Genomic DNA, 19,407 nt, shown 5'->3' on the forward strand with positions numbered 1-19,407 from the left:
TTTCTCTTGAAAGCAAGAAACATTATTCTTTAACTTGCTGGTAAAATCCAAACATCGCATGTTTCTTTGTTATAACTTAAAGTGCTAGGTGCAATTTTAAATACTTGTTTAAATGTTTAAGCATTGGGGCTGGTAAATATCTGCAAGTTAATTCTGTTTCCTAATCTTTTGAAACGCTTTGAGGTATATGTACACTTTGCTAAAATATCTCATAATCCTTTAACACAAAAAGCTTTTATTTTTAGAATATGATGCCATGTGGAAATGTGTAGTCTTAGTAACCATTAGATTCAGTGTGACACTTAAAATAATGTGATTTACTTTTAAAAAGAAAAAAGAAAAATCTTTTTATTTTTCCTTTTTTTACACTCAATATATTGTTCCAGAATCACAGATTATGCTTACTTGGTGATTGCTTTTCTTTCTGTGTTTGCTCCAGTATGAATTTGCCCTTTTACGTAGAAGGGTTCCACAGTTAGAAGAGCTCACTTTAGGTAAAGCCACGGCTGATAATGCCCGGACGCTCAATGAGCTGGGCGTTCTCTACTATCTCCAAAATAACCTGGAGTGAGTACCACGGTGTCCGGTAATGAAAACATGTATCCGTTTGTCTCTTAGAAGCAAGGCTATTTTCCATTTCTCTCAAATTTATCATAGAAAAAAATTGCTAAACGCTAGAAAAAACTGATAAAAACCATGCCAAATTTCATGTATTTTCTCTGCTTTCACAGTGTTTCCTTAGTACTTAGAAAGTTATTCTGTAGCTTCTGTAGTTTGTTTTATGTGTTTATGAAAAGTGAAACTTGAGATTACTGGAGAGTAAAGACAAGAGTAAGGATGATTGCTGGTTTTATTCCTTCAGGTTCTTTGGATATAAAATACCAAAAATGGCATTTATGTGTACACTTTCTGAAAAAGTATTTTTGGACTTCTTTGAATGTCAGAAAAAAAGAACAGATTTGACATTTTGGATGTTAGAAAAAAATGTAAATATTTATCCCAACTTCACAGAGGTTCTTTTTTTAAAAAACTATTTAGTATTAACATCAAAGGGAGAGGGAGTAAGTAAAAGTCTTTTGTTTGAGTTAGGTCTAATATTAAAGTTTTAAGAAGTTTGTTTAGGAAAATATTTATGGGGTTTGTCTTTAGGAGAAGTGGATAATACATATTTTAGAATCTATATTTTAGGCCCTCAAATTTTGAGGGAAAGCATTTTTAGTTTTCGGAAAAGGGCAGGAAGGGATGGGGTGGGAAAGAGGGAGAGAGAGAATCTTGAGCTTAATCCTTTAACTATCTTGGATTTAAGAATAAAAAATGTTGTATCATTTCTCTACATAACGACGAGTGATTCTGACCTCTAGAGTATAAATTAATTAAACCATTTTGGGTTTTGTTCATAGAACAGCTGAACAGTTTCTAAAGCGTTCCTTAGAAATGAGGGAGAGAGTGCTAGGACCAGACCACCCTGACTGTGCCCAGTCTTTGAATAATCTGTTGGCACTGAAGTGGACACTGCTATCATTGTTACCAATTCTGCCCAACTTTCAATAACAGGAAATACTTAAAAGAGTCTGGAAGGGGTTTAAAGGGAAAGAGATAAGTGGAAATGAGTTTTTATGATGCTATCTCTGAACTATGTACAGTAGCAAATGACTGACATTTCTCCACCACCAGGAACAGTGAGAAGTAAATTGGTGATCCTAAAGGGCTTTCTGAATCATCAGAGTGTTTTCTTATTCATATAACTTTACCTTTATATTTTTTACCATATAATCTCTTCATATATTTTATTCTATTCTGTAACTTTAGCAGTTGAACTGAGAAGAATGCTTTTACTGAGATTTTTTTTCCCTCAAATAATTTAAAAGATTTATTTATTTCTACACACACACACACACACACACACACACACACCATCTGCTGTGTCAATTCACTGTGTGTTCTTTTGTGTCTGCTTGTTAGAGAGGGCACCAGGAACCGAACCTGGAACCTTCCAGAGTGGGAGAGAGTTGTTCAATCTCTGGCGCCACCTCAGTTCCCTGGTCTGCTGTGTCTCTTATTTTCTCTCCTGTGTCATTTTGTTGCATCATCTTGCTGCACCAGCTTTCCGCGTGGGCTAACACTCCTGTGCAGGCCAGCCCTCCTGTGAGGGTCAGCATGCCACATGGGCCGGCTCTATGCAAGGTCCAGCTCTCCACTCAAGCCAGCTCACTGCACAGGCCAGCTTGCCTTTGACCAGGAGGCCCTGGGAATCGAACCCTGGGCCTCCTATATGGTAGACAGGAGCCCAATCACTTGAGCCACATCAGTTTCCCTCAAATAATTTAATACCATATTTTATCTTAATGGGAACAGCTTTCTGATCAGATAGTTTTTATTGCCTTAACATTTTTTCCCTCAGATTTCACTGTCATTTTTTAGGGGAAACTTGACAAGGCTATACCTTTGTATGAGTTGGCTGTTGAAATTCGACAGAAATCCTTTGGCCCAAAGCATCCTAGTGTGGCAACTGCCTTGGTGAATTTAGCTGTTCTTTATAGCCAAATGGTAAGTTCCCCCATTTTAATTCTTTACAAATGAATGATGTTTTGTTATAAACTAGAGAGAAACATGAGTTAGGTATGGCACATTACCAATGATTAAAGAAAATTTAGATTATTTATCCTCTAATGCTTCCTTTAATACTTGAGACTACTGAAGATGGTTCCTTCCTCTTCATGTAAAACACCAACTGAGTGTTTAGTTTAGGATAGGAGCTTAATATTTAAATACTGGAGACTCCTAAGTCCTATATAAGAATGTCTTTAGGCTTGTGGCATTTTCCTCTGATAAGTAAAGAACAGATGTGTACTCACTGGGCAGTCAAGAGAGGTTTGTGCTTATGTTTACCAATTAAAGTCAAATGGTTACCAAGTCAGGTCTAAGGCTCAGATTTTTGGCTACTATACTGCATCTCATATTATGATTGTTTATAAATTAATCTATGGATATTAATTTAAGTGCTTACCACAATAGGCCAGCTTAATCTCAAGTAATTTCAGAAATCCACTGTGTTCAAGTAAGCATTACTGCTTTTTTTTTTAATAAGAAAAAACACATTGAAGCTTTGCCATTGTATGAAAGGGCATTCAAGATTTATGAAGACAGCCTGGGTCGGATGCATCCTCGAGTTGGAGAAACATTAAAAAATTTAGCTGTGCTTAGGTAAGAATTTTTTCACTTTCCTTCTACAATCCAACTCTCTTTTAGAGCAGCTTTGACTCCTCTTAGGACAACACAGAATATTTATTGCTGCATATCCAGAGGTGAAATAAAGGCTGCACGATGCTCTGTAGAGGAGTATATAATGGCAAATGGTGAAGGATGGTTTACATTTGTAACTAATTGGTTGTGGGAGCAAAATGGTCAATTTGACGTCCTCAGAGCTTATTTACCATGAATCGTGTTTGATTTTTGCTTCCTCATTTGTGTTTACATGAGGACAGAGGGAATACCTTACCTCCCCTTGCAAATTCCCTACATCCATTACTACACTGTCTTAATACTATCTATATAAAATACTGCAGTGTTCCACAGCAGTATAGATGGAAAGGAGAAGAGTTTGGATATTTTGTCTGCTGAAAAAAATGGTAACTTGTTTTTCTGTATCCTACAAGGTCCTTTAGAATTGTTAAGAGGTTATGTTAATTTTCATTTTAAGAATTTTTTAAAAAATCAAAGCTATGAAGGAGGAGATTTTGAAAAGGCTGCTGCACTATATAAAAGGGCAATGGAAATAAAAGAAGCAGAAGCATCACTTTTGGGTGAAAAAGCTCCTTTATGACACTCATCAAGTGGAGACGCATTTAGCTTAAAAACAACTCATTCTCCTAATGTTTTCCTTCAAGGACAAAGGTAACAGCAGCAATCCCAATTCAGTGCAAATGCACCTTAGGGTAAAAATTAAGAAACATTTAGAACACTAGAATTTAAAAACTGTAAGAAAAATGTTAGGTTTTTAAGAAAATTTAACTTTTACTAACTTTATGTGATTTGACATTTGTATGAAATTGTATTGGACTACACTGATGTTTGAATCATGATTGTGCCTGTTCTATTTAAAATTTTCCTAGTGTATGGAATGCAAGCATATAGACACAATTCTAATGACATGAAGAAAGGATTAGTCTTCTCCATGAGCTGTCAGAACAGTTAGAGTCAAGTTCAAGAATTCCATGATTTTTTCCATCTCTCAAAAGCTTTACACCTTGTTTTCTTGGGCATGCTTTTTAGCAGTAGTCTTTCACCTCTCTACCTTAAAGAAAAATTTTGAGGATTGAATGGACAATATTTATTTAAGATTTGGATTGTCTTAAAAACTAGTCACAGGAATCACTGATTGGTGCATTAAAAATAAAAAATTCTATGTTTTGTATTCTACACCTTTTCCTTGAGCAGACTGGGCCAGACCCTCTGCTTTTCCTTTGCTTTACATATTCTGTGTTATTACCGTGTAGTACATATCTGCATAAGGTCTACAGTCACATTGGTGCAGTAAAGGTCAAGTTCTTTGGCATTTATTGACCTTTCCCCAAAATTGGATGTGATATTCGTTATCTTCTTTCTTAAATAGTCTCAAGTCTGTGTCTTCATTTACTTCAAATGCAAATTACTTGGCCAATTTTATACTGAAAATTAAGTATTTTTTACAGATTTTATAAATGTTACATTTTAGATATTGTTTTGTACCAATTGCTGTATTTATATACAATAATTTTTATAATCAATAATTTTAATACATGTGACTTTCTGTGTTAATTATAAAGGTGAAAGATATAGCAGCCACACTTTACTGTTTTAAAACAAAAGTGCAATGTTAAGTCCACTTTTCCCTTCCAGTTTATAAAAGAGGGCTAAAGTTTGCATTATTACTTAAAAGTATATTGAACATTACAGAATACTTTTATGTGTCCAATACTTGCTGAGTAGCATCTTCAAGTTGAGGCGCTTGGGTGACTCTACAGGGTTTTGATTTTTCTTTTTAAAATTTTTATTTCAGTACCATATATACAACCTGAAATTTCCCCATTTAACCACATTCAAATATATAATCAACTGCTGTTAATTATATTCACAATATTGTGCTACCATTACCAAAAACATTTCTTGCATCCCAGATAAAACTCTGTATATTTTAAGCCTTAACTCCTTATTCCCTATTCTTCCCTGTCCTCTGGCAATCTATATTCAGAAAGTCAAGTATAGATTTGCTGTATGACCTGGCAATCCCACTTCTAGGTATGTACCCAAAAGAAAGCAGGGATTCGAAAAGATGTTTGCACACCAATGTTTATAGCAGCATTTTTCACAATTGACAAAAGATGGAACCAACCTAAGTGTCCATCAGCAGACGAATGGATAGAGACAAGGTAGTATATACACACAATGCAGTATAATTAAGCTGTGAAAAGGAACAGAATTTTGATATATGTGAAATGGATTAACCTTGAAGACATCATGTTGAGTGAAATAAACCAGACATAGGACAAATATTTTATGATCTTACAGGTGTGAAATAATTACAATAAGCAAATACATGGTATCAGAAACCTGAATACCAGGGGCTGATGTGTAGGGTTAGGGGGTGGGGAATTAAAGCTTAATTGACATAGTTTCTGTTTGGGGTGATAGAAAAGTTTTAGTAATTGATGGTGGTGACAGTAGCAAAGCATAAATATAATGAACACCATTGAATTATATATTCTGAATGTGGTTAAAAGGGGAAATTTTGGGTGGTGTCTGTTACCAGTATAAAAATTACATATTAATGTTAAAAAAAAACATAGGCTTGTACTGCTCAGAGAACCTAGTGTAGGCTGTGGGCTCTAGTTAATGTCACAATTACAATAGTGTCTCATCTGTAATAAAATAGTGCCACACTAATGCAAAATGGGGGCAGGTATAAGGAAATTACTTCCATGAATTTTCTGTAAGCTTACAACTTCTGTAATTAAAAAAAAAATCTCTAAAACTAGAAAAAGTATTTCACAGGTGATGACAGCTGAATTTTAAAGAAATGGTAAAAGATAAATTTCAAGGGTAAGACAAACTATGCCCTTATTTTCTTAATGGTAAACACAAGAATCACAACAATATGATCTGATAACCTCAAGTGTATATTAAAAACATTTGATATTTGGGGCATTCTGATTAGTTTTTAGAACTTTATTTTACACATGGGGTGTCCTATTTTTTTTAACATTTCTCCCCCTAGATATATAATTTAGACATTCAAATCTTCAAAACTAAAACTCACCAAAACAAAAGATTCAGAATAGAAACAGCCTGCTGGTAATGGTTATTTATTGGTTTCCAAAACATTAGGAGTTTTTTTCAACCAAGGATCCCAAAACATTAGGGATTTTTTTCAACCAAGGTTCTTTATGCTTTTGTTACGTTATCCCTCCAGAGAAAACCAGTTTTCTGGTCAGGATCAAGGGAAGATAGATACCTCTCCTGGGAAAAAATACACGTCAGTCATTGTGGAGGCTTAACTCTTGACAACATCTAGGAAATCTAAATTAAATGAAGTAAAATATTCAGAAGGTAGCCTATGTGATACGTATATCTTAAGAGCCTAAATTTTCTGTCTCTTGCTCCACAATTAATAGAGTGATTCCAGATATACCACAGATGCAATAATTTCTTTTCCTTGGGACAGTATAAAATATAATTTGTATTTCATAACAGAACCTTTATCTGTCTATCCATAATGATAGCTTTACAAACTATTACAATGACTACATTTTAACTTGTATTTCATCAGGAAACCTTTAAGAAGATAAGATGTCTTTATATTATAGGTTAATTTTAACTCATTGTAGGTCAAGTTAGTAGCAGTGGGCAATTTTCTTGTACAGAGCAATTCGAAAGACAATTGCACTTGCTAGCTCTATTGAATAGAGCTGCATTTGAGGATCACATACTACTTTATTATCCATGATCCTCAGGCAACACAAGACAAGGGGTTTTTGGAAAAGGAAGACTACAGCATCAGATCAATCCTGCCTCACCCTCTCACAAACCACCCCACCCCCCAAATCAGTCAAAACATTTAACTGATGAAGTTTTCGGTAAAATTCATAAACACCTATAATAATCCTTTGATGTTTACTTATTAGAGTGGCACATGAGTTTCGGGAAAGTGATTTGGTTGGGGAAGGGAGCATGAAGCAACAAAATATTTTCAAAAAGTATAACAATTCAGTGAAAATTTATACATCAGTTGATGTTGCCTTAAGTTTTACTGATCTTAAAACAAATGTTTTTAACTGCAAGGGAATAAGCTTCAACATAGGAAATCAAATATTTGCCAGTCCGTTATTTATATATTCTTCATCTTGGCCATGAGGTCTTCCAAGCTTTCACTAGAATCTTCCACTGTTATCCCAGGTACAGAATCTTCTTGCTGTCCACTAATGAAGGAAAGAAGCATGTAAAATTCTTGATTTAGGAGTATGTACTCAGTAAACCTAACCATTTTCAACAAGTTTATAAAGCAAATTTTCTTTAATAAATATGTCTTCTAATTTTTAGGAAAGAAAAAGTCCTTTATTATCCCTACCTGCCACTCAAACTAAGGCAGCAATTTGAATAGTTTTGAGATCTGTACTGAAGTAGTATTTTTAAATGGTGGTATGGCTAAAACTATCAATGTACAAATTGATTTTGATATTTTCATCAAAATCTAGAATACTCGATCTGTTAATGAGTAAATGAAACTATTTTATGTCTATGTTGTCAGTTTAAAATATGCTTTGTATATCACCATATTAGCACTGAATACTTCTCACATCTTAATGCTATATAGTGTAAAATATCAGAAACAAATACCGCATGGTGATGATAAATACAAAGTTTTTCTTATATGATATTTATTATGGATAAATCAGATTTTAAAATTACAGTTTTTGGAATTGTATATGCCACTGTAATCCCTTCAGGTAAGTCAGGAATTGGACCCAAAGAGTTTTTCAGTTCCTCTTCTGAATCCTCAGATACCAGCTCAATACCTAGAGTTAAATTTGATCATATAATAATTTTAAGGATCTTAATTTAACAAGCAATAACCATTAAAAATTTGTAAGATATTTTAATAATTATATTCACTCCCATGGAAGATTTTGTTTTATGCTGCAATTTTAATTCATAAAGGAATACCTACCCCACTCATTATCTTCATGTATTATCTCTTTCTCTTCTTGAACAACCTGTTTGGGTAGTGCTGCTACCTTTTTCTGTAGAAATCAAACAATAGCTAGATGTTTTTATCCATTCTCAGTTCTCTGAGGCATTAATCAAGAATTCAGATAGGCTTTTTATACTAGCAAAAGCAAGTAAAGATTTTGTACATAAATTTACTTCCATTTTAGAAGTACAGTAAACAAATAAAAATTTAAAAATTGAGGAGGAATCTGTTTATCTTGTATTCCAAATCTAAATACTTGTTTCTATTTCTTGAGTTATTGTCCTGAGCACTATGATCCTTCATATATTCTCATAGACTGACATATACCTTATATTCGTTCTGTTGCTTCCTGCAATTTTTGTCTTCACACTGAGGATTTGGTTTCATGGACATGGTAGGAAAGAAATCCTGCATGGCATTGTATCCAAGGTAGAAACTAACAGTACCAAAACCTAACAGAAATCTGGAAAAATGAAGCAAAGTAGATTTAAATAAATAAAACCATAAAAGTTCTAGAAGAAAGTATCTGAATATTTAAAAAAATGATTTGGAATAGGTAATGATTTTGTAGCATGATACCCAAAAAACTCTATCTTGCACACAGGGCCTGGCTCATAGGAGATGCTTAAAGAGTTACTGAATGAATGAAATAAAAGGTTATTTCACTAACTGTGGAACACACTCTTATTTTATGAATCACTAAAAAATTTAAAAAAACCAATGACATGTCAACAACATTTAAGAAGCATCCTGATTTCAGAGGTTAAAACGTGGGAAAAGTGTGTCTTAAAAATTCCTGAAATATGATACCAAATCCTTAATTTTTAAACATTTTCATATATAATGTACACACACTAAAATATATAATCTTAAATGTACAGCTCAAAGAATTGTTACACAAATCTTCATCCAAGTAAGCATTACCAGATCAAGATATAGAATGTTTACAGTATCCCAGAAGTCAAATCTGACTCCTCTGAAAAGCTTCTGTATAGAGAAAAAAAATCACGTACAAAAGAAAGGATAAAAGGACAAACATTTTCAAGTGCATATTCTTAATATACAAGGTCTTACAGTATGTCACTAAGGAAAGACAAAAAACTGAGCAAAGAAGATGGGCAGAAAATTTACAGAAAAAGTTACGTGCTCAGCCCTTGCCACAATTAAAATGAAAATTACAATGAGATCCATTTTTCATCTATTAGATTGCCACTATTATCAAAGTGTTGGGGAAACGTACTCTTATACTGTAGTGAAATGTACATCCTTTGGAAGGGAAACTTCTATAATATCTGTGAAGATAAATACTGTACTGGGGCAAAGTAGCTCAAGGGGGCTGAGTGCTTGTTTCCCATGCACGAGGTCCTGGGTTCAATCCCTGGTACCTCCTAAAAAAACCAAACAAACTGCATTTACTCAAATTCCTCATCTAAAAGTTCACAGTACTAAAGTCTAGTACATAAAGATATACGCAAGATATATGCAGCATTGTTGATAATAGTAAAAATCTTTAAGTAGCCCAAATGTCCAACAGAGGGCTGGTTAAATATGATACATCCTTAAAAGAATACTTTGTAACCATGCATTTTCTCTCTCTCTCTCTCTCTCTCTCTTTTGTACCATGCTACAAAATGTTTCAGTTAGGGCTTACCGAAGCTTGTACAGGCTATTTTCTCTTATGTGCAAGAGCCCTAGACTGTTACCTTGAAAATTCTTATATATGCTTTCTACCATTTCTTTTCTGGCAGCGGATACTAAGATCAGGATGCCTCCTTGTTTCATGTTCCAGTTTGATCTTAATATATAGGAGGCTTAAGAAGCACATAAGAAGCTAATTAAAGTTGTAAAGTGAAATAAAAATTATGGACTGAAAAAAACCTAAAGGTATTCTGCCTTTAATAAAATGATTGTGAGTTGGTTCATAAACTCTTGGACATTAATTTTAGCTAATATGGTACCTTTTTCTTTCTTTTTAGTTACAGTTTAGATAGGTGTGGTTGCTAGATACGGTTTTTGGATAGCAGAAATGATACCCTGGTTAGTTTTTAATCACATTCAGATTATTTTTAGTAATAATTAAATAAAGATAGTAGAAGCCCAGGGTTTTCATGTCTATGTCACTACCCTTTGGTCAAGCCTGCAGAGATTTAAATCTTTTTGCGACGGTTTGCTCGGTCGGTAGAGGTGGGGTCCCGCTTGGGACGAGGGGTCGGTCCCGCTTGGGACGAGGGGTCGGTCCCGCTTGGGACGAGGGGTCGGTCCCGCTTGGGACGAGGGGTCGGTCCCGCTTGGGACGAGGGGTCGGTCCCGCTTGGGACGAGGGGTCGGTCCCGCTTGGGACGAGGGGTCGGTCCCGCTTGGGACGAGGGGTCGGTCCCGCTTGGGACGAGGGGTCGGTCTCACAGGGGTTGCGCGGTTCGGCTGACGGGGTCGCCCGGAGAAGCAGGCGACAAACTGGGGACAAGGGAGGCCAGGCCCTTGTCGGGGGCTCTCAGGACTGGAGGGCGCACGGCAGAAGGGCGCACGGCAGAAGAACTACCGCGGAGACAAGGTAAACACGCAAGTCCACTTTATTGAGGGAGAGGCAACAGTTTTATAGGGGCTGGGGAAGGCTGATTGGTCGAAGCCACACCCTGTTCTGATTGGTTGCCGGAGAAAGGTCAGTGGGTGGTACTGGATGGGGGAGGGGTGGTGATTAGGGATTGGCTGTTGCTGTTGCTGGGGGAACGGGCAGGGTTTAGGGATTGGTGGCTGCTGTTGCTGGGGTGGAGGGCAGACTGGAGTTTCCTGCCCACGCCTGGCTGTTGCTGCTGTTGCTGCTGTCGGGGAGAGGGAAAAGGGCAGACTAGATTTTTCCGCCCAAGCCTGGCTGTTGCTGCTGTCGGGGGGAGGGAAAAGGGCAGACTGGATTTTTCTGCCCACGCCTGGCTGTTGCTGCTGTCGGGGGGAGGGAAAAGGGCAGACTGGATTTTTCCGCCCACGCCTGGCTGTTGCTGCTGTTGGGGGGAGGGAAAAGGGCAGACTGGATTTTTCCGCCCTGCGCCTGCGCAGGGAGAAAGAAGGCATCGTGTGGCACTATCTGGGAGGAGGGGCGGCCACGGAAGCATGGCTGCCGAGAAGGGGAGACCCGAGGGCACTCTGCGCCCATGCCGAGCTTCCTTCAGGGGTGGCAGTGGGCCCGACCAACCACCCTATTACAGGGGCAGCAGTTTGGAGTAGGCCTACTGCGGCCGCCGCCCCCCGCCAGGTCAGCAAACCACACTTCAGCCCGAGGGGTGACCGCATCTTTCGGTTAAATGCTTCATAAATATATCAATACCAACGTATACCACATAACATGAGCTCTTACAAATGCAGGGAGGAAATAATATTCTTATATATTCATATACACACACAATATGATTATATATAATAGACACACATGTATAAAACAAAATATTTAAAACAATTAAATACTTAGCTGGTTATTTAAAATTTTTAAATTCTTCAGGAAATATTTCTATCAAAAGCAGATAAGACTATTCTGAAAAATTAGCCCCCATTTACTTTAACACATTTTGTACTAAGATTCCAGCCACCACTCCCATCGTAGTAGGAAGGCTGGCTGCACAAACACCTTCCCGTTTCAGAGTCTTTTCATCAATATTTGCAGCAACGACAAGTGGTGGAGCACACTACATGAAAAGGAACAAAAGAAAACACGTTTCAAAGGAAGGAAGTATGAGATATTCTGAATAGCATTCTATCATATTCAAAGTGTTCTTTTTCCTGTAAAGTGTACTATATTTTTAATACCCCTAAGAAATTCAGTACCTAACAGTGAAAAATAGCCCAAAATGAATAATGTATACCGCAAAACAAGCAGATTCTCCAGGAATTATGAGCTGTATATGTCCTGAAACTGCATTTTCACTGACCCCAGACGCCATCCATGTTTGTCCAAGTTCATTACAAGCCTTAGTAGAAATAGGTGAAAACAGGAAGAACGTAAGAGAGCAAGTAGTCCGTCACCAATTCTTCTCATGAAAAATTCAGGTCAACTAAATGAATTACCAAGGATTTTAAAAATTAATTTTCTTAATAAAAAAGGGGGAAGTTATATAAATGGAATTCTTAACAATTGCCATTGTTCATTTGAAGAATAAACTGACAGTATTCAAGCAAGCAATCAATAAATATGTTTAAATTGAACCATAGATTACTGGATTTCTTAAGTAAAAATTTATGTAAAAATTCACTTTTCTAAAATAATTTCAGCGACAAAAAAATCCAAAATTTCATTTGATAAGTTAAAATAATACAAAAGAATTGTTTTACTTTTGAGAAACTAAAATTTTATTTTTTAGAAACCAAAGTTTTTATTGGCAATTTGTACAGTTACAAATTTACTTTAAAATACCTAACAAAAGTTAAAACTAAAGCTGACCAAAAAAAGAGTAGTACAAAATATTAATCTATTTTTAAAATTTGTGTATCAGAAGTTATTGCTATTTTATACTTTCGTCTATCAGTATGAGAGATTAGGCTAATAATACAAAATATGCAACATCTGCAAGGCAAGACAAGTCCTATAGCTGTTGAAATAAATTTCAAAAGTAGCCTAAAAGCACACCAAAAATAACTAATATACAGGGGGAGCAGATACAGCTCAGTGGTTAAGTTCCTGCTTCCCATGTATGGGGTCCTGGGTTCAATTCCTGATACTCCTTAAAAAATATATATACATTATTAAAAGGTTTAAATTCAGGATTTTTAGGATGGATAATATATATTGACTATATAAGAAAATACATAAATCTATAAATATAATATCTTATACAATAGGAATACTCACTGTATTTATTGTCATTCGAGCTTCAAAAGTGTCCACACAGCTAAGAACTAGGTCAACAGGTTTTCCTTCTTCTAACCCACCATTACTAGTCACAGAAAAATTTTATTTGAAAATCTCAAGACATAATGCATTCTAATTAGACTTTGTTCAGCCGCACAGTCTTTGAGTAAATGTTTATGTATCTTAGAAGCATTAGTTTATAGCAAGTACTGAATAACTATTATGAGTAAAACATGTTACTGTAGTAATAATTCCTCTACAAAAATTGAAGGGAGTAGTCTCTTCACAAGAGTTAGCATTTCCCTATCAGCTTTTTCATAGACTTTTGTTCATTTTATACAGTCACTATAAATGTGAATGTAATAAAAATTAATTTAATACAGTTTACTATTTCAGTGATGTTATGCCAGTCTCTGTAGAGCTGATTTTATGTAGAAATAACATATGGAACACAGAACTTATATTTTGGATCTTTTGTTATAGCATTACAATTTACAGGGTTTGGTTTTTTGTTGTTTTTAGACAATATATACTTTTAATTGAGCTCCTAATACACAGAAATGGCACAAAAATTACAAGATTAAAATATATTAAAATATATATCGATGTATATCTACAACTCAGTATATTTTCTAATAAATATTTAACTGAACTGGAAGTTATACAAAAAATCATAAGTAAACATTTTCACCTTGTTCTCTCCATGAAATGCTGAAAGTTTTCCACTGTGGTGATATTGTAGTTGTGCACTTCAAAAAGAACATCAGGATTAATGTGTCTATGAGAGAAAAGGGGAACAAAGATAAAGATTACTAGTAGGAATAATAAGAGAAATCAAGAAGGAAAAAAGTGAAAAAAGCTAAAGAGCATTTAATAGAATAAAGAAAAATTCAAGCTATTTAAGGAAAATCCAAAGTCCTGTTCTATTTCATGTTGCATTTTCGAGGACTAGGTTCAAAAGCAAGTAGACTGATAAGAATTATAAAAATGTTCCTACCCCAATCTTGGTCAATCTATATGCTGGAAATTAAATCATTACCATCTCTGGTAGTTAAAGTTCAGCCTAACAAAAAGTTTTTCGTTCCTCGTTCAATTCAGTGCAAGTACCACAGAGGAACTTCTAGAGCAGGGCTTGGCAAATGACAACTCCAAGCCCATGGCCCAAATCTGGCCCACCATCTGTTTTTGTTACAGCCTGAAAGCTAAGAATGGTTTTTACTTTTTTTAAGGTTTAGAAAAAAATCAAAAGCAAAATAACATTTCATGACATGAGCATTATGAAATTCAAATTTCAGGGTCCATAAAAGCTTACCAATCCACCCCTCTAACAGGAAGAGAATTCTTTGTTAATGGAAACCTGCATTTGTATAGTGAAAAATTGGGGTCCATTTTACATATCAGGTTAACTCATACCCAAATATACAAGGATTTCACTTCATATGGTCCTTAACAGCTATTCCATTTACCTCAAAGTATGCTCAGCTGCTTGAACTTTACTTAATCCTGCTTGATGAGGTTGGAAGAAAAGTCTATTCATATTGGCCAGTTCCACCTTGTCATAGTCAAAGAGCAGCAACTAAAATAAAAATAGTGGTACTCTAGTGAAAATCTTATCGAAAAACTGACTAAAAAAATTAACTAGTGGACTTCACATTTGATGTGTTTAAAACAGTTTAACTAAAACACTAGATGGCCACATATTAATTCACTTAATGCTTCTAACAACAAACAAGGTAAGTACACAGGTATTATCATCTCCATTTCAGAAGTGAGGCAACTAGGGCACTTGCCCAACCACTTCTCAGCTAATATTCAGTAGAAGTGGGATTCAAATTCACACTTTCTCAATCCAGTGTCTGCACCCTAAACAGAATGCTCTCTTGCCCCTCTAAATCAGGAGTTCTTAACCAGGGGTCAACAGATGCCCAAGAGTCTATGAAAAGATTTCAGGGGATCTGTGAACTTGAATGGAAAAAAAAAAAAAAAAAATCAACTTATCTTTTATCTTTATTTCTCTTATTATCTTTATTTCTTAATATCTTTATTTCTCTGATATCTGATGTTGAGTGTCATAAAACTATCTCCCATTACATTCTGAGAAGGGGGTCTGTGGTTTTCACTTGACTGGCAAAAGGGTCCCTGGAACAAAAAAGGTTAAGAATCCCTATAGTAAATGAGTCACTGAAAATTAATTTTCATCTTATTCATTTGGATTTTTAAAAACTGCCAAAATCCTATTTTATTCTAAAATTTTAATATTATGCTAAAAACCAAGAACCTATTACATAAATGAACCCTTTAAATAAGATAAAAATGTTATAACTTACAACTATAGTATACCTGAATCCTTTTGTGAATATGACACTACATATACTCATGCCAGCAAACACCGTTTCAAATAGGATTGTTCACATTACTATAGAAACCAATTGTTTCCAGCCATATACTTAGGCTTGTTTCAAACAGCATCTGTCTCTCTGTTACATCAACACACACGGTGTTTGCAAGGGTCACAGATCCCATACCTTATCAGTGAAAAGAGGTTGGCCCCAATGATCTCCAAGGTCCCTTCCTGATTTACAATTATGGGAGTCTGTAATACAACTTTCAGTATCTTAAATTTAATAATGAAAACAAATATGGGATTTTCTTCTTCTAAATACAGAAACTATAAAGAAAAAAATTAATCCAACCCATATCAAAATCTAGATAACTCTTAACTGCTAGAAAAGATACCATTTATCCCTCTGTGGTAATTTTCTAATCATAGAAAATTTCTTCAAAACATGATTTAAGTTCATTTAACAAATACTTATTAGGTCTGGAAAGCTATTAAATTTGAGTTTGTCTCATAGGTTCTTATGAGTAGGTTGTAGGAAAAACTAACTTGGGAATAGAAGGTGTGAATTGTAACTCAATTTCTGATGCTAATTTGCTAATTGTGGGTAAAAATAAATTCACATGTTAGGCTTGTAGCATCTATAGTAAAGCAGCTGATCTGGATCTGGTAATCTAGGGCACTCAAGGGTTTCCAGATACTATTAAGATGGAAAAGACTCTGGGTCTTCATCTTCCACTTCCTTACTTAAAACTCATGAATCAGCTTCTTATCTGTTTTATATATTAAAGAAAGACTTCCTGAAACTTATCTAGTTAGAGCCTTAGCTTCCAAACTCAAGTTCACATTGGAATCACTTGGAGAATTTTAAAAAAAGACAGGTAGCTGAGTCCCATCCCTAGAGATTCTGATTACAGTCTGACATCAGAATTTTTTAAAAATTCCCCAGGTAATTCTAATTACAGCAATATTTGAAAACCACTGATCTAGATCCTTACTGCTCAAAATGTGGCCTTAGACCAATAGCATCAGCATGGGAACTTGTTAGAAATACAGGCAAGCGCCCCAAACTTTAATGTGCATGTGAATCACTTGCGGATCTTATAATATAGTCTCTGGTTTAGTAGGTCTGGGTTAGGCTTCCAGTCTTCATTTCAAGTTCCTAAATGTTGGTGCTGGTGCCCCTGCTGCTCCATGAATTTGACTTTGAATAACAAGAATATGGTGGTTCTGAAATTGTAATACCTGAATCAATAACATCCAGATCACCTGGGAACTTGGAAATGCAAATTCTTAGGCCACCCCAAACCTACAGAATTAAAACCACTGGGGTAAAGTCTGGCAATCTGTGTCTTAACCAGCCTTGTGATTCTGATGCAAATTTAAGAACCACTGATCTCGATGGTCTTTAGTATTCCTAGTCCAGGGGTTTTCTTAACCTTTTTTGTTCCATGGAACCCTCTGCCAGTTAGGTGAAAACCACAGACCCCTTCTCAGAATGTAGCAACTGATAGTTTTATGACAAACAACTAGTGTCAGGTCTGACAACAACCGTAATTTTGAATAATGGATGAGCGTAAGTGATTTTTTGAGATATTCAACGACTATAATATATGAAGACTACTATAATTTATTGCATACATTCAAAAGTGAAAGAAATGCTAGATTTCAGTTAGAGATCAGAAAAAATATAGTAAGTTGATTTTATTCAATTCAAGACCACAGACCCCCTGAAATCCCTGGTTAAGAACCCCTGACCTATTTAATCATCTAGAGTACTCAAGCTAAAATTGCTAAAAATTAAGCAATTTTTGACTGGCTTTTTAAAACTTCTTGAGAGGTATTAAACATTTTAATAAACATTTTTATTATTGTGCTGTTTGGCTTTTCTATCTTGATAAAAGAGTGCCAATTTTAAAACCATCTTCTTTAAAGAATTTGGGACATACGTGAATCCACATGTTTAAAGCATTGGTACTTTGTAGGAGAATTCTTGCTTTATCGAAACGATAAACTAAAAGGTATATGATTGTGGAAAGCTTATCCAATTACCATGTATCTAACATTTAGCTTTATAAATGAAAGATAGGTAAACTTACCACCCACAATCCAAATAAATTTTATTAAAAAGTAAAATATGAATGGGTTAAAAAAAATCTGGATCATTCTCCAGTTCAAATATAAAGTAATAAAGGCACATGCTGTAATCTACCTAGCATAAAGCATGTGTTTAGAATATTGGATGTTTTAGTGTTTTACTCACAGGCTGTCAATTTAAAAGCTTCTTTCCTAAGTTTCTTTATCTAAAACCATGTAAGTCCAAATGGTCATATCACCCAAACTAAAAAGTTTCTGAACACAACTTAGTTCTTTCTTTAATTAGCAATAACATCAGCTTCCATTTGAGTGGGGATCTGTCTTAAACCCTCGGAAGAACGAGCGTCTGAATAAATATGCCACAAATCAATAAACCATTAGTAATGAGGAAAGAAACCTAACCTGTACCTCATTTACTCCAGGAGTTAGTATTTCTCTATATGATTGGTGAAGAGAAATGTTTTTACCTTACCAATGCCACATCTCGTCAGCATTTCAGCACTCACACTACCAACTCCACCAACACCTACTATTGCTACAGCACAAGTACAGATTTTCTGTAAAATGAAAAATTATGTATGTGTTGCTTAGTAACTTCATCAATATGTCACCAGAAATTTTCATTTATTCAAATCATCTTCAAAAATTTGGGAAGGTTTATCATACCTCATAATCATTTACAATTCCCATACGCTTCAATGCCATCAGGCGGCTGAAAAAAAGGAAAAAAACATTTTAGACATTATTTCTGCTGAATTAAGAAGCCTTAGGAAAGGAAAGGGACAGGCAGGACTGGTGAAGTAGAATGGTCAGAGACGTTCCCGAGCACCTTATGAATGGTGCCAATCCTGGGCTCCTCTCCCCGGCCCCTGGTTTATGAACCTTTTAGAAAACTTGACGTTTATGCTTAAGGGATTTTACAGTGAACGTCACCTTCTGGAAGTTCACCAGCTGCAGGGTTTCCTCGAGACTGGCATGATTAAGGCCTCATGTGGAGGGAGGTGGCCTCGTGAGGCAGAGGCGAGAGAACTCTGGGTTCGTGTCCTCTGCCGGCACAGCAGCAGCACCATGTGGCTGACTCGCTTCGGTTTTTTAAAGAGAAAGGGCATCTGACCAGTATAGCACGTAGCCTTGCCCTTTGGGGAACGTAATTCCGATGAGGAACAGGGAAGCAGAGGGGCATCAACTGGGGGCGCGCCGTTCACCTGTAGGGGTTGGAGTCCACCACCTCCGAGCTCGTGTGCGCCACGCCGGGCCGGACGACCCCTCCGCGGGCGCCCCCCACGGCCTGCCGGCTGTTCTCCTCGACCAGGTGCCGCTCCAGGTCCTGCAGCTCCTGCTTCAGCCGCCCCAGGGCCTGCAACCGCTGCTGCAGCCGCTCCACACACTCGGCCACCACGGCCGGGCCCGCTGCCGCCGAGGCCTTCATCCCGGCCTCCCCGCCGCCCCGCGCTGCCCACCAGGGTAAGTGAGGAGGCCCCCACCGGCCTCTCGGCTCAGTCAGCGGAGGGCCCAGCGCCCACAGACCCGTCTCCACCTCCCCGCGGTTCCACTTGCGGTGCGTGGCTGCCTTTATACCGCTCAACGAGACCCCTCCCCGCGGCTGCTTCCGGTGCGCCGCCGCCGCCGCGCCCCTCAAGGTGACCCCTCCCCTCTTTGGCTTCCGCTTCCCGGGGTCGTGGAGACCGATGGGCAGGGCCGGTGCGCGTGGCCCGCTGCTCGGGCAGGAGAAACGCCAGGCTCTTTTCTCCTGGGCCGGAGGTTCTGAGGAGCTTTTCTCTGACCCGCGCCCTCCAGGATCTTGCGCCGCCGGCGTCTTACATTTGGGGTGGTGGAGGTCTCTCCCTTCTTGTTCCCCCTTAGCTTTGACCGCCACGTTGTTTTCGTACAAATTGAGGCCTCCAGCTCTGA

The 19,407-nt window shown here is 37.0% G+C and overlaps 1 protein-coding gene and 1 long non-coding RNA gene across 2 annotated transcripts; one reads left to right on the forward strand and one right to left on the reverse strand.

The window, feature by feature from the left end:
• Window positions 1-2,408: 2,408 nt before the first annotated feature.
• On the forward strand, window positions 2,409-3,791 carry LOC101437297 (uncharacterized). Its single transcript, XR_009183920.1, has 3 exons — window positions 2,409-2,547; window positions 3,089-3,204; window positions 3,721-3,791. It is a non-coding gene; the product is annotated as an uncharacterized lncRNA (long non-coding RNA).
• Window positions 3,792-6,325: 2,534 nt separating this feature from the next.
• On the reverse strand, window positions 6,326-19,017 carry LOC131276406 (ubiquitin-like modifier-activating enzyme 5). The gene is made up of 10 exons (XM_058289583.2): window positions 18,702-19,017; window positions 18,163-18,208; window positions 14,528-14,637; window positions 13,753-13,839; window positions 13,062-13,146; window positions 12,079-12,183; window positions 11,774-11,901; window positions 8,555-8,690; window positions 8,204-8,276; window positions 6,326-7,454 (listed from the first exon to the last, which is right to left on the reverse strand). Exons 1-10 carry the CDS (start codon window positions 18,923-18,925, stop codon window positions 7,423-7,425), a joined length of 1,026 nt encoding a protein of 341 aa, XP_058145566.2. The 5' UTR covers window positions 18,926-19,017; the 3' UTR covers window positions 6,326-7,422.
• Between the last annotated feature and the right edge of the window lie 390 nt (window positions 19,018-19,407).

This window comes from Dasypus novemcinctus, chromosome 28, assembly GCF_030445035.2.
Source record: "Dasypus novemcinctus isolate mDasNov1 chromosome 28, mDasNov1.1.hap2, whole genome shotgun sequence".
In the NCBI taxonomy this organism is placed as follows: Eukaryota; Metazoa; Chordata; class Mammalia; order Cingulata; family Dasypodidae; genus Dasypus; species Dasypus novemcinctus.